A 13,861-nucleotide genomic window follows, 5' to 3' on the forward strand; every position below is an offset into this window, starting at 1 on the left:
CAGTATTCCAGCTGAGCTATTTAAAATCCTAAAAGATGATGCTGTTAAAGTGCTGCACCCAATATGCCAACAAATTTGGAACACTCAACAGTGGCCACAAGAAATCATGGAGAAAGCAAGAGAATTCCAGAAAAGCGTCTATTTCTGCTTCATTCACTATGCTAAAGCCTTTGATTGTGTGGGTCACAACAAACTGTGGCAAATTCTGAAAGAGATGGGAGTACCAGACCACCTTACCTGTCTCCTGAGAAACCTGTACGAGGGTCAAGAAGCAACAGTAAGAACCAGAGATGGAACAATCGAGTGGTTCAAAATTGGGAAAGGGGTATGACAAGGCTGCATACTGTCACCCTGCTTATTTAACTTATATGCAGAGTACATCATGAGAAACGCCGGGTTGGATGAATCACAGGTCAGAATTCAGATTGCTGGGAGAATTATCAACAACCTCCGATACGCAGACGATACCACCCTCATGGCAGAAAGCGAAGAGGATCTAAAGAGCCTCTTGTTGAGGGTGAAAGAGGAGAGTGCAAAAGCTGGTTTGAAACTCATCATTAAAAAAACGAAGATCATGGCATCTGGCCCCATCACTTCCTGGCATATAGAAGGGGAAGAAATGGAAGCAGTGACAGATTTTACTTTCTTGGGCTCCAAGATCACCGCAGACGGTGACTGTAGCCATGAAATTAAGACGCTTGCTCCTTGGGAGGAAAGCTATGGCAAACCTAGACAGCATAGTAAGAAGCAGAGACATCACCTTGCTGACAAAGGTTTGTCTAATCAAAGCTATGGTTTTCCCAGTAGTAATGTATGGCTGTGAGAGCTGGACTATAAGGAAGGCTGAGCGCTGAAGAATTGATGCTTTCGAACTGTGGTGCTGGAGAAGACTCTTACGAGTCCCCTGGACTGCAAGGAGGTCAAATCAGTCCATCCTAAAGGAAATCAACCCTGACTGCTCCTTGGAAGGACAGATACTGAAGCTGAAGCTCAAATATTTTGGCCACCTAATGCGAAGAGAAAACTCTCTGGAAAAGACCCTGATTCTGGGAAAGACTGAAGGCAAAAGGAGAAGGGGACAGCAGAGGATGAGACGGCTAGATAGCATCACGGATGCAATGAATATGAACTTGAGCACACTCCGGGAGAGAGCGCAGGACAGGAAGGCCTGGCGTGCTATGGTCCATGGGGTCACGAAGAGTTGGACATGACTGAACGACTGAACAATAACAACAACAAGTCAGGGCTGTGGAACCTCGTTCAGCCAGAGGGTCAAATTCCATTTTGGAGAAGCTCTTGTAGCCTGCATTCCAGTGGTGGGCAAGGCAAAAGGGGCAGGGGCAGGGCCAAGAATGCCAGCATATTTTACAGAGTTCTTAGAACCTAAGCCTTAGAAGAGGAATTTCAACCATTTGGGGTGCTGTGGGGAGGGAGCTGCACAAAAACTGGGACCCATAAGCAGGACATGAATGTAGTAGCACCCAGCTGGTGGTGTTTTCCAGCAAATGATGCATCTAGTTTACTGCCTCCAATATTGGAGGTAGCACATAGCCATCAGGACTAGTAGCCATTGATAGCTTTCTCCATGAATTTGTCTAATCCCCTTTTAAAGCCATCTAAATTGGTGGCCATCACTATGACCTGTGGTAGCAAATTCCAAAGTTTAACTATGTGCTGTGTGAAGAAGTGCTTCCTTTTATCTGTCCTGAGTCTTCCACCAATTGGCTTCATAGGATGGGCCCAGGTTCTAGTGTTATGAGAAAGGGAGAAAAATAGCTCCCTATCCACATTCTCCACACCATGCATCACCCTATTGTGTCTCCTCTCATTCAACTTTTCTCTAAGCTAAGCAGTCTGACTTTGTAACCTTTCCTCATAGAAGAGTTTGCTCCAGCCCCTTGATCATTTTAGTTGCCCTTTTCTGCACTTTTTCCAGTTCTACAATATCCTTTTTAAAGCGTGGTGACGAACTATACACAGTATTCCAAGTATGGTTATACCATAGATTTGTGTAAGGGTGGCGGCAGTCTGATACTGGCACTCCTGCATTTCAGTGTCACGCTTTTCATAAATAGTTCTCCTAGTCCATAGACACTCTTGGGATGTTGCACAGAACTGGCCTTAGGAGAACATTTTTAGTGTTATAGATATATACTTTCTAGATAGGCCACTGGATGGCACCAACACATCTAAAAATCTATCTATCTCATGCAGTATCTCCTCCATCCTGCCTGATAATATATCCCTTCCTACTTGCTAGGTTTCATAGGTTTCTCAAAAAGATGATTGAAAGGAAGCTAGCCGTTCCATAATGCAGCACATTCTTAGGACTCTTTTCCAGAGCCTTTTAGATGACCTCTCATCATGGGTCCTGCCAGCCACAGAGTGAGGACACTGATCAAGTCGATCATGGATCTAAAATATAGACATCAACCAAATAAACAGTGAACACTTCTGTAAGGGAGATCCAAAGCTGTTATAGAGATTAAAATATGGAATATTAAAGGAAGAGGTGTATAGAAAACCAATGCCAAATTGAGGTATTAGGGTTATGGTGGATAGTCCAATGAAAATGTCAACTTAGTTTTAGTTTGCAGCAGCAGTGCAAGAGGCAAATTCCATAGTAGGGGTTATTAGTAAAGGGACTGAAGATAAGGGATAGATATAGGTCCATGGTGTACTAGGTGCATTTGCAATACTGTGTAGAGTTCTAATCACCCTATTTTTAAAAGGAAATTTACAGTAAATGGTAGCCACAATGATCAAAGTGGTTAGAGCTCTTTTCCTATGAGGAAAGGCTAAAGGCTTGGGGACTCTTCAGTTTCATAAAATTTAGGTCTATACAATTATGAATGATGAAAAGTAGCAGTCTTCAAACTTTTTTTCACTAACTGCTTGAACCTTACTGGAGATCTCAGCTGACCACTTAACAACAACAACAAGAAAAAGTTATTAATTGCATTTCTATACCGCCCCCTAACCGAAGCTCTCTGGGCAGTTTGCAAAAGCTAAAACATTAAATACAATATAAAGTTTAAAAGCCATTTACAAAAAAAGCACATGAAAGCACACAAACAATATACACAAACATATAATTAAAAACATTGAACTATCAGACATAACTAAAGACACATCCAGAACCGATTAAAACTCAGCATGTTCTGTCAAATGCCTGGGAAAAGAGGTAGGTCTTAACCTGGCACTGAAAAGATCATAATGTTGGTGCCAGGTGGACCTCATCAGGGAGTTTGTTCCACAGATGGGGGGCCAGCACTGAGAAGGCCCTCTCCCTTGTTGCTGCCTTTTGAGCTTCCCTTGGAGGAGGCACTCGGAGGAGGGCCTTAGATGCTGAACGTAGTGTACAAGTAGGTTCATTTCGGGAGAAGCGTGCCATCAGGTATTGTGGTCCCAAGCCATGTAGGGCTTTATAGGTTAAAACCAGCACCTTGAATTGAGCTCGGAAGCATATAGGCAGCCAGTGCAAACAGGCCAGAGTCAGTTGTTCTTCCAATCAAGCATATACATAACTCTTATTTTAATACCTGTATTTGTGCCTTCCTAACATGATGGATATGCCTTTTTGTGAAGTTCTGTGAAGTCAGTAGGAATGTTTGACAGCTTTAGCCTCAGGTCAGGACAAGCATTCATCCTGCTTTTGTATTTGGATTTGAGGGTGGCTTGAGATGAAATTTCCATCTCTGACAGGCACAGAGTAGCAAATAGTGTAGGTTTGCTGCATTGAGTCCAATGAAAACTGTGTATGCAGGCTACCTGACAAAGTGCATCCAATGAAAACAACTCACGCACAGCTGACAAAAGGCAACATTTACACTGCAGTAGCAGGGATACCAATTTAGAGGAAAAAAAGACACATTTCATTCTGGGACCCAATATGAAGAAAAACAGAACAGTTTTTCTTCAGCGCTGACATCACAGTTAAAATCAGTGCTGTATTATGAAAAATCACGGACTCTAGGGAAAGCCCTTTTAATTTGTCATTTTTTTAAAGGAAAAATTTGTCATTTTTAAAGGACCCTGGCTGTACCAGGGTCATGTTATGAAAATCACAGCCCCTAAACCAGGGCCTTGTTAGCCTGTTCGATCATTTGGCTCTATCAAAACTGCCTGAAACTCTCAGAAATCAAGTGCAGGGCCAAATACAAATATACCTTTACTGTGGAACCATGAATGATCCACAGACCACAACTGAGGCTCCCTGGCATAGAGAGAATTGGCAGATAATTTTTCACCCTTATGGCTGGAGACTCGCTTGCCCAGGAAGCCACTTTGTGTTTTATAATTTTAGCAAAAAATATACCAAGATATGATGGCCTGTTCCCGAAACACTCATTTTAAAAAAATGTATCCTTTCCCTTGTTAGCTCCTCTGCTCCCTTCATCCCTCTACCTTTGGCCTACTGAATCTGTTCCCACTTTCCTGCCCCCTCCTTCTGCTTCCCCATTCCTAGGCTTGCTTTACCTAATAACTGCCATGTTCATTTTCAGGACAGAAGTGGCTTTCTGTCTTAAGTTTTGAATTTATTTTTAAACCCTTCAACGTTGACGTTGCTAGATAACTCTCTATTACTATAGAACTGCTGTTAGGACTCTGCAGATGGAAAGTTATTTGGCAAACTTGATTCAGCGGACTTGTTGCTAGAGCTAGGAGTTGAAGTCATACTAACTGACATTAGAGATAAAATATGGGAGGGACAGAAGGGTTCAGGTATATTGTCCTATGCTCCTTGCAGAATGGTAAAGATAAAAAGTATTTAAATATACATGGGGTAATTATGTCAGAAGCACTGAACTTTGAACATCCAGTGAATCAGGGTGGGATGGGAGACATTTGAACAAATCTCTCTAAAGCAGCCTCCCTCAAAGCCTGGTGCCCTCCAGATGTGTTGCGCTACAGGTCCCATCATCCTCAGCCTGTAAGGCCACTGGGCCCACTGGCTGGGGAAGGCTGCTCCAAAGCACTAGGTCACCAGAGACTCAACATTACTGCATTATTTTTTTCCCCTCTGAGCTTTCTGACTACCTCTTTTAAGCAGGCCCGTGAAGAGGTTCAAGAGAAGTCAGGCAGATGCTGTTGCTCACTCATAAGATATATGGAACACAATATAAAAACACAGGTAAATTCTTTTTTGGAGGCCTATTATGCAGTTATACTTGACAGTACTGAATACAGGGCAGCTTTAAAGCAATACATCAATATTTACTCTTAATGACAAAGTAAAAATGATGTACTTATGCAATTTATCTAGTTTTGGTAAAAGAACTGATCAGTTTCACCTCCTTGACCTATAAAACCTCAAAGATTCTGTAGCAAACCCCATAGGCAAATGCTTGGGTAAACAAAATGGATGCTTCTCCCTCTCAAACTATTGTTTCTCTCAGCTTTGTAAAAATTGGTTTTTTGGGCAAAGTTTACGCGTTCAGGCCAAATGGGAGTTGACAGTTTTACCCTTAGGAGAGATGAGTCAATACTGAGAAAAACACGCAAGCCTTGGAAAAAAGGTAATGAAATTTTATTGGAAGTGAAAACTGGGCCTGCCCTTGTCTCAGTAATTTCATTGCAATAGAAAATGCCTCTGGTCATTGATTTAAGAAACTGCAGCATATCCTGAATATCCCATTTCACTCATGATAGTTTTATCTCAATTCACCTTTATGGTACAATGCCTGCTTACTGCCCAATAGCTGGAGAAAAAAGGGAGGATGTGTGCAGAACAGAAACAACATTACGGTTGATATGCATGCTCAATAAGGTAAGGCCCCTTCCAAAAGCAATCCTTTTGCTAGCTGCCACGAACTATAAGAGGAAGTGGCCTATAGTTTATTGAGCAAACAGGTCTGAACTGGCAAGTGTTATTGTACAAACAAAACCAGAACGGGGAAGTGTTTAAAATTCAGAAGACAGCTTTTGGAGAAGTGAGATATTATATAGGTTTGTTATCACCTATATGATAATCAGATTTTATTCTTTAGAATACATTAGTGCTGTGCCAAAACCCCACCTGCCCTTTCACAACCACTCTGTTTCCCTGCAAGAGGCAGTAATTTTTCTGCCTCTTTCGTGGGGATTTTGAGAATTTTGGAGAAACGTACAGGTCTTCAATGTAAGGAGGTAGCTGAAGGGTTTGTGACTGCTCTTTATTTTACTATTTTTATCCCATTCTGTCCTTGCAGCCTCTTGGGCTGCTTGAGTTTTCTGAAAAGCCCCCTAAAGGAGTTAACCAGGACTTCCTCCCTTGGGGCTTTCCAGTGCGGCTGCCTGCTGAGTGAAGCATTTTTCGTTTGGTCTTGTTGTTCAGAAGCCCTTTTAACAACAACTTCTCACTCAGCTTTCAGATTCACTGCCAGACTGGCTTTGAAACGGAGTATGGCACTGAATCTATGCCTGTAGTGTGTGGCTTTTTCTGCACATAACTCAGTAAGGGTAATTAAACCCTACTGATTTATTAAAGCTCCCCAAAGCCTTCAGTAAACTTGATTTAAAGATATTGGTGATGTGACACCAGGGATTCATGGGCTTTCTCAGGACAACTAGAGTTGTTCAGCTTCTTAGGATGAATGTTTTAAAGTTGGCTATTCAACATTTCTCATTCCCAACTCAGAAAGGCTGGAAAATCAGCGTGGTGCAGTGCACAGAATAAGATTACATAAGAAGAGCTCTGCTGGATCAGACCAAAGGCCTATCTCAACCAGCATCCTATTTACTACAGTGGCCAACCTATGGGAAGCTCACAAGCAACTGGTATTCAGAGGTATGTTGCCTCTGATACTGGAGATAACATATAGCAGCCTTCCCCAGCCTGGTGGCCTCCAAATGTGCTAACTGCAGCTTCCTATATCCAAACCCATGCTGGATTGGGATGGGAGCTATACTCTAGCACAACTGGGGGCATCAGGCTGGGGAAGGCTGCTATGTCGCCATTATGACTAGGAGCTATTTATAGCTTTATCCGCCATGAATTTGCCTAATCCCATTTTAAAGCTTTCCAGGTTGGTAGCTATCACTATACCTTGTGGTTGTTAATTCCATAGCTTGATATCCTTTTTTTAAAAATCTGAATCTTCCACCATTCAACTTGACTGGATGACCCCATATTCTAGTATTATGAGATAGGGAGAAATATTTATTCCTATCTTTCTCCATACAATGCATACTTTTATACACCTCCATCACGTCCCCCATTACTCACCTTTTTTCTAAGCCAAAGAACCCCTAACATCATACCCTTTCCCCACAGGAATGTTGCTCCCGTCTCTTGATAATTTTGGCTGCCCTTTTCTGTAGCTTCTCCAGCTTTTCAATATCATTTCTGAGGTGTGGTGACCAGAACTGTAACATAGTTTTCCAAGTTTGGTTGCACCATAGATCTGTAAGAAAACATTATGGTATTGGCCGTTTTATTTTTCATTTCCTTTCCTAATGATCCCCAACATGGAATTTGTTTTTCACAGCAGCTACACACTGGTATATTACAAGGACTAGGAATTTATTTCATTTCTATACCGCCGAAGGGTCTAGCCAAAGAACTAGACCCTGTTCCAGCCATCCCAGTTCAGCCATGAATTGCTGGATGACTTTGGGCCAGTCACTATGATGCAGCCTGACCTACATCATAGGGTATTGTGATGATAAAATGGCATATGCCCACATACACTGCTGAGGTTTTCAGAGGAAGGGTAGCGTACAAATATGATAAATTAATAATAGGTTGGATCAAGACATAATCATATTTTGAGTAGACTTATTGAAATACATCCCATTGATTTCAATAGGTTTACTTTAAGTATGACTAAGTCTGGATCCAACCAAATGTAACCATTGACTTGGTAAACTATGGTGAGTTAGAATTGTCTTGTCACATGCAAGTAAAGAAGTTTGTCAACTGGAAGAGAATTGGTTCTATTTTGCTTCAGGCTGTCACTGTGTCTTAATGGTTATGCATAGAGGAGAGACACTAGTAAACGTTTGTGAGCAATTGACTTTTGTAGACTTATTTGCAAGATTAGTCGTCCTCAGGCTCTCGCTGTAGGCTCCAGGAGGCCAGTTGATAAAACAAAAAAATACAGTTTGATGTGCTGACAACACCCAACTCTAGTTCTTTTTCTCCAAGGAACCTGGCCTACAGTTTAGGTTGGCCTTATAAATAAGCCCAAATAGGTTACACACCTGCATTTTTTTTTTACTAGCCTGCTGGGGTCTGGCAGAGAAGGGGAAAAGCACTCCATTCCTCCTGCCTCCTCCTCCACTAGCCTATTCAATCATCTGCATGCAGTCCCTTGTTGCCTTCAGCTGTGAGGTTAATGCTTAAATACAAGGCTGGTCTTGGTGCTTGTTCAATGCCTTGGTACGGTTGGGGGCTAGATACAGCCAAGCTTACAGAAAGTTCAGCAATACTGGAAAGAAATTTTTATCGGGAGAGAAGGCTGTGACTCTCTCTGTGACATATAGCAAGTAATTTGTAGTTGTATAGCCTCTCTATACAGCAGCATAGTGGCTTGTAAATGTTAAGTCTGTAATTTTAGTTTAACAAATGAGGTACATACAACGTTTATTCAATATGAAGTACATGTGTTCAATTAGGAATTCCAAGCACAAGTTCTGTTAAGTCTTTCCTTTATGTTTCTGATAAATCTGTGCCACAGCTAGGCCTGTGACTTAACTTTGGGTTAAGGTGGGGCATGCTGACCAAAAGCCTTTTTGCAAAATTTCCCTAAGACTTGAAATACTGGGCTAACAAGGCCAAGAGACTCTAATGCTAGTCTCTTAATGCAAAGAAGAAATAAGTTGGATATTTACTTCAGACAAGCAGTATTTCTTCACTCAGGAAAACTCCGCATGCTATGGAGAGATTTAACTGGGAGCATTATGCTTAGAAGTGAGTTTGCCCCAAAGCTTAAGCAAAGATATGACAATGGCTACTAATACTTCCAAGTCCTGAATGATACCTGAAATGCTCCTATTTTCTAAGGAAATCCTAAATTTCACTCTGGAATATGTCTGCCCATATGCTCCATAAGCCTTCCTTGGAGGCAAGAAAGAAGCTATTCTGGGACAAATAGCACCTACCATATAGCTACAGTTTTAGGTAGGATGCAGAACATGTGGGACAAGAATCAAATGGAAAATACAGGCCAACACAACTTGACAATTGCAGATCGAATTCTCTCCTTATCTAAAGCATAAAGGTGTCAGGGGCACAGATGCTAAAACAGCTGCAGGTGCACTTCAGTGAAGGGACATTTCCAAATCATCCATGATCCTCAGATGGTGTTACTTTTTCAGCTGATGCCATTATCAAAGTTTCAGGAGCTGAGACACCAGTAATTTACCATGCTTAGAATACAGAGCAGTAGCCTACAGAACAGCAAAGTCCGCAGGTATTCTGGAACCAACACCTTTCAATCTTTCCCCACTTAAAGGCTAGCAGCAAAACAAAGCCAGTACTCTATGGAGAATCTAGAAAAGCATGAAGAGTCAGATGAACACAAAGCCACGGGGAACTCAGGAGCCCTGCCATCCACTGTGCACTTGACGTGGCTCCTGGGGGGTCACTATGTCATCTGCCAAGACGATCTTAGGCCTCTGATGATCTGTGTCTAATCTCAAGAGAGCCATGGTTACTTAAGGAAGTTGTCTAGTTTAGTCTGACTGATGCCAGAAGCAGAAGCCGTTGTCATTGTTTGCTTAGAAGCACTTCTTTTCTTGCTCTTCACAGCCAGGGGTCGAATCTCTGCTGGGGTACTCTGAAATGAGGCAAGTCAAGCAAAATGGTGGCCAAGTATTTAAGGCAGGAGTGGGCAACCTGTGGCCCTCTAGATGTTGTTGGACTAACTCCCATCAACTTTACCAGCATAGCCAATGGTGAGGGATGATGGGAGTTGTGATCCAACAACATCTGAAGGGCCACAGGTTGCCCAACCCTGATTTAAAGGAAAAGTTGGAGAAAAGGTATCAGGTATCCCCTAGGATATTTCACACGTACAAACCATGATCTATACATGAGGACTGACTAGGCTGTCTTCCCCCGCAATCCCACCACCAAGTTCAATACATGTTCAAACATCCCAGCTCAGAGAAGAGAGGTCAAGCTTTAGCCACTCATATCATCAAACATTTCTATTACCATCGTCCAGCCAGAAGCTCACAGAGATGCTAGTGAGCAGGTCCCTCTCCTATCATTATTTCTACAGACCGGAGGCACTACATTACAATTGTCCCATTTCAGTGTCACATTGCACTTGCCAACTTCACAGGCTTTACAGGAAGACAGGCTCTTGATGGCAAATATTTGATTTTTGCTCTTTTGACTCTGAACAGGGCAAGTGAGGAGAACGTTAACCTAAATGTGAATATAGCTGTGCTAGAATCACCATTGCTCCTGAAGCAGACCTGCGCTCATGCTGATCTGAAGAATTTAGAATCTGCTGCAGAATTTGCTTTTAGTTCTACTTGCTTCAGAAGCTTATGTGGGTTTTTCAGCAAGCAGCTAACACAAACATATCTTTACCTCATAAAAACAGTACATTTCTCACTATCTCCACAGTAAGAGAAAACTCAACAGATTCCCAAGGGAGACTTGAAAGAATCTTGATCCAGGTTTCCTGGGACTGAATCTTCTCCTAGTAATTGCAGAAGCTTTGTAGCAGGACCTCTACTAGAACAATTCTGAAGTGGCTTATTTTAAGGGATCATTTCCCCCAATATACTAATTTTTTCCAGTTGGTCCTCATTTTGAATTAACTGCAAGTGAAAACTACTTTGCTCAAATTGGAATGTTGATGCTAACATTTCTTCTTTCCTTTTGGTCTCATCGAGCATTGATGATCCTAGATTCAAAATCACTAAAAACTGCAGCTTGAAATCAGGTTAGCTTCAGCAAAACAGTATTTATAAAAGGATACAGGCTGAATGAACTTGGTTCTGCCTCCTAAGCCATCATACCCAGTTCTTACCTAGAAGGGAGAGAATTCAGTATTTATAAATACATAAGCATGTTCCTGTCATGGAGAAAGTTATTCTTATTAGGGAATGGATCAAGAATTACAGTGGTGAGTGGCTGGTTTAAGTACACACATTAATACACTAGAGCAGGGATGCAGAATCTCAGGTCTGGGGGCCAAATCCAGCCCTCCAGCATTCCCCAGATGACCATATCCCTGTCCCCTCCTTTCCTCCAACCACTGATTGTTTGGTGGTTTCCTGGCTTTTGTGCAGACCTGGGCTGGCGGGACTGGGCATGCGCGGCTCGAGGGTTGGCCACGTGCACATAGCCCCTATTGGATACTACCCAATGGTCTTACAGGGTCCCCCTTTAGACAGCCATGTGTGTTACTTCAGTGGTGAGGCACACTGCTAACATTTATCTTCTTTCCCCACCGCCATTTACACTTTTTCAAGTATTTCTACATTCTTGGTATATTAGAGCAAAGACAAAAAAAAACAGTTTGCCATTTCCAATAAAATAACTAAATATTCTGAGCATGTGCAGTTTTGTATTTCAATTCAAATCATAGCACCATCATGACTACAGGAACACAACAGAATTTGCTTTGGCTGCCCTGAAGCTAAACGTGCTTACGCATAAGCACCATTTGGAAAGGATAATATATATTTAAAATAACATAATAAACGGAGACTCTGTAACCATGTACATGCCCAGCTGGCTGCCTCCTGACCATAAAATGTTCTTTAAAATAAGGATACTGAAACCAGCATCAGACCTGGTGTGCCCTGATATGCTCATGCCAGCTCAGGTGCTGACACTGGGACTCTTTGCTGCTGTCCCCATCACCTGCTACTCTTAGGTCTGGGGTCTCCAACATGGTGTCCTTGGGCTCCAATGTGCCTGCAGACACCTCTCTTGGTGCCCACCAGGTTCCTTGCCTCTCCTGACTTTTAATTTTAAAGATTTTTTAATTAAAAAAATTACTGGGAGGCTGGCATGCTGCAAAGCAAAGCGCTGCCCTCCAGCGTCATCTTTATTTGGGTTCCACAGTGTGGATTTGTGTTTTGGAGCTCAGACCCCACTTCTGAGCTCCAAAACACAAATTCGGTTCTTCTGTTTTTGCCTCACCAGTTTACCTTATGGGCAATTTTGTGACCGGCCATGTCCACCACAGTGGCTATTTAATGAATAGGCAAGCCCCATCCCATGGCAGCCATTTTGTGAGAGTGCCCATGACACTATCAACATTCCAAATGTGCTCACCAACCCAAAATGGTTAAGGACCCCTGCTGTAGTTAGTCATTTGGAGATGCCCTGGTCCTAACTGCACCATTGCCAGTGATTGCTAGACAGCTAGGTCCTTAAGCCAGTGGGTCAGCTGAGAATAAATATTAACACAATGGGGAATAAAATGGTGGGTGAAAATTGTGACCTCCTCCATCACACACAAATGGTACAGGTAAGGAAACCCTCCCACCAGGAGGCGCAAGCATCTAAACCTAATTACATCCAACCTCAGTACAGGAACAGGCAGGGCTGCTAGGTATGCTCAGATCCCTCAAATAGTGGCTGCTGAGTTCTGACAAGATTGTAGCCAAAATGGGTCCACAGAGAATCAAGAGGGCAATATTAACATACTCAGTGGAACTCCAAGGATTGCGGACATTAAAAAAAAGCTCCAAAAACCTAAAGGGGCAACCCCTCCCACTAAAACAGCCCAGTGAGGACTAAGCATGCTTAATCACCACAGAATACAAAGCAGTATAGAGAAAAACAGGAATGGGGGCGCGTTGAACAGAAATGTTTTGTTGTAGATCCCGCTTATACTTACTATTCCTGTGTTCCTCTGCGGCATGAGCATGCTGTTTACAAGTGGTCTCTTGGACAGAACTGAGTTTCTGATGAAAGCAGGTAAAAGATCTTCTAGATGCTCATCATCTGTGTCACCTGAGTTCTGGACCATTTTTAAAAAGTAGAAGAATTAGACCTAAAATGTGCATATTTCCAAACACAAGCAACACTAAAATAGCCTGCTAGTACACACCAAGCCCATTTCTGTGCAAAAGGAAAAGGCAGCTTCTGCAAATGCAGCTTCTTTTGACATTCCTAGAGAGAACAGGAAGTCATTGCCTCTGGTACTATACACAGCCAGTAGTGAGAAAGTTGGATCCCAACATACCTCTAAGGACTTTGCTGTAGTATTCAGAGTTCTAGGCAGAATATCTGAAATATCTATTGCACTGACAATGTAGGGTTTGGTTAAGATTGTCTGGAGAAAAGCTGTCAGTTTCAACATGGCCTCGAAAGACAGTGGATTGAAGGGTCTTCAGAGAAGGGGCAGGCAAGCTTTTGGACCCATTGGCACATTTGGAAATTTGAGAAGCTGCTCTAGGCACAAGAATAACATGGCTTCCATGAGTGGGGATGGCTAGTCACAAAGGACAAGTAACCTGCACAGAGGCATTCATGGGAAATGAAGATGGCAGCAGCTAGTGGCTTCCATTTGACTTTGAAGAAATCCAGCTGCCAGTAAGTAAATATATAAATATTTTAAAATAAAAATAGGGAGGAATAAAGTGTCTCAGTGGACACTAAGGTTAGTGTCTGGGGGCATATTGGTGTCCACGGGCACCATGTTGCCTACCCCTGATTGAGAGAGGCTGTAGATATTACTCAGATTATCAGTTACAATACCTCCACTGCTTCTTTCAGAACCCTTGATACATTTGTCACAGGTGCCCTGAAAAACACACACCACAAAACAGTAGTCACCCCACCTGTCCTTTGGAGATGGATGTACCACTTTATAAAAATGCAGGGTTGAACTCACCATGGCTGATTCACCTAAAAGAACGTTAATTGGAGAGCAACCGTGAGTGTGTGGGAATATGAGTTCTT

The 13,861-nt window shown here is 42.5% G+C and overlaps 1 protein-coding gene across 2 annotated transcripts in view; it reads right to left on the reverse strand.

Annotated features, from left to right (window-relative positions):
- Nucleotides 1-855: 855 nt before the first annotated feature.
- The window catches only part of TRAIP (TRAF interacting protein), a 42,193-nt gene continuing 29,187 nt past the window's right edge, over nt 856-13,861 (reverse strand). For both annotated transcript variants that reach the window (XM_084839572.1, XM_084839573.1), the window contains exons 13-16: nt 13,658-13,703; nt 12,795-12,917; nt 10,920-10,970; nt 856-9,761 (exon numbers count right to left, since the gene is read on the reverse strand). In XM_084839572.1, coding sequence (XP_084695698.1) covers nt 9,636-9,761; nt 10,920-10,970; nt 12,795-12,917; nt 13,658-13,703 — 346 coding nt within the window. In that variant the 3' untranslated portion in view covers nt 856-9,635. The remainder of the gene's footprint in view (nt 9,762-10,919; nt 10,971-12,794; nt 12,918-13,657; nt 13,704-13,861) is intronic.

This window comes from Heloderma suspectum, chromosome 2 (genome assembly GCF_057233095.1).
Source record: "Heloderma suspectum isolate Gila_16-S chromosome 2, 16-S_ref, whole genome shotgun sequence".
NCBI lineage: Eukaryota > Metazoa > Chordata > Lepidosauria > Squamata > Helodermatidae > Heloderma > Heloderma suspectum.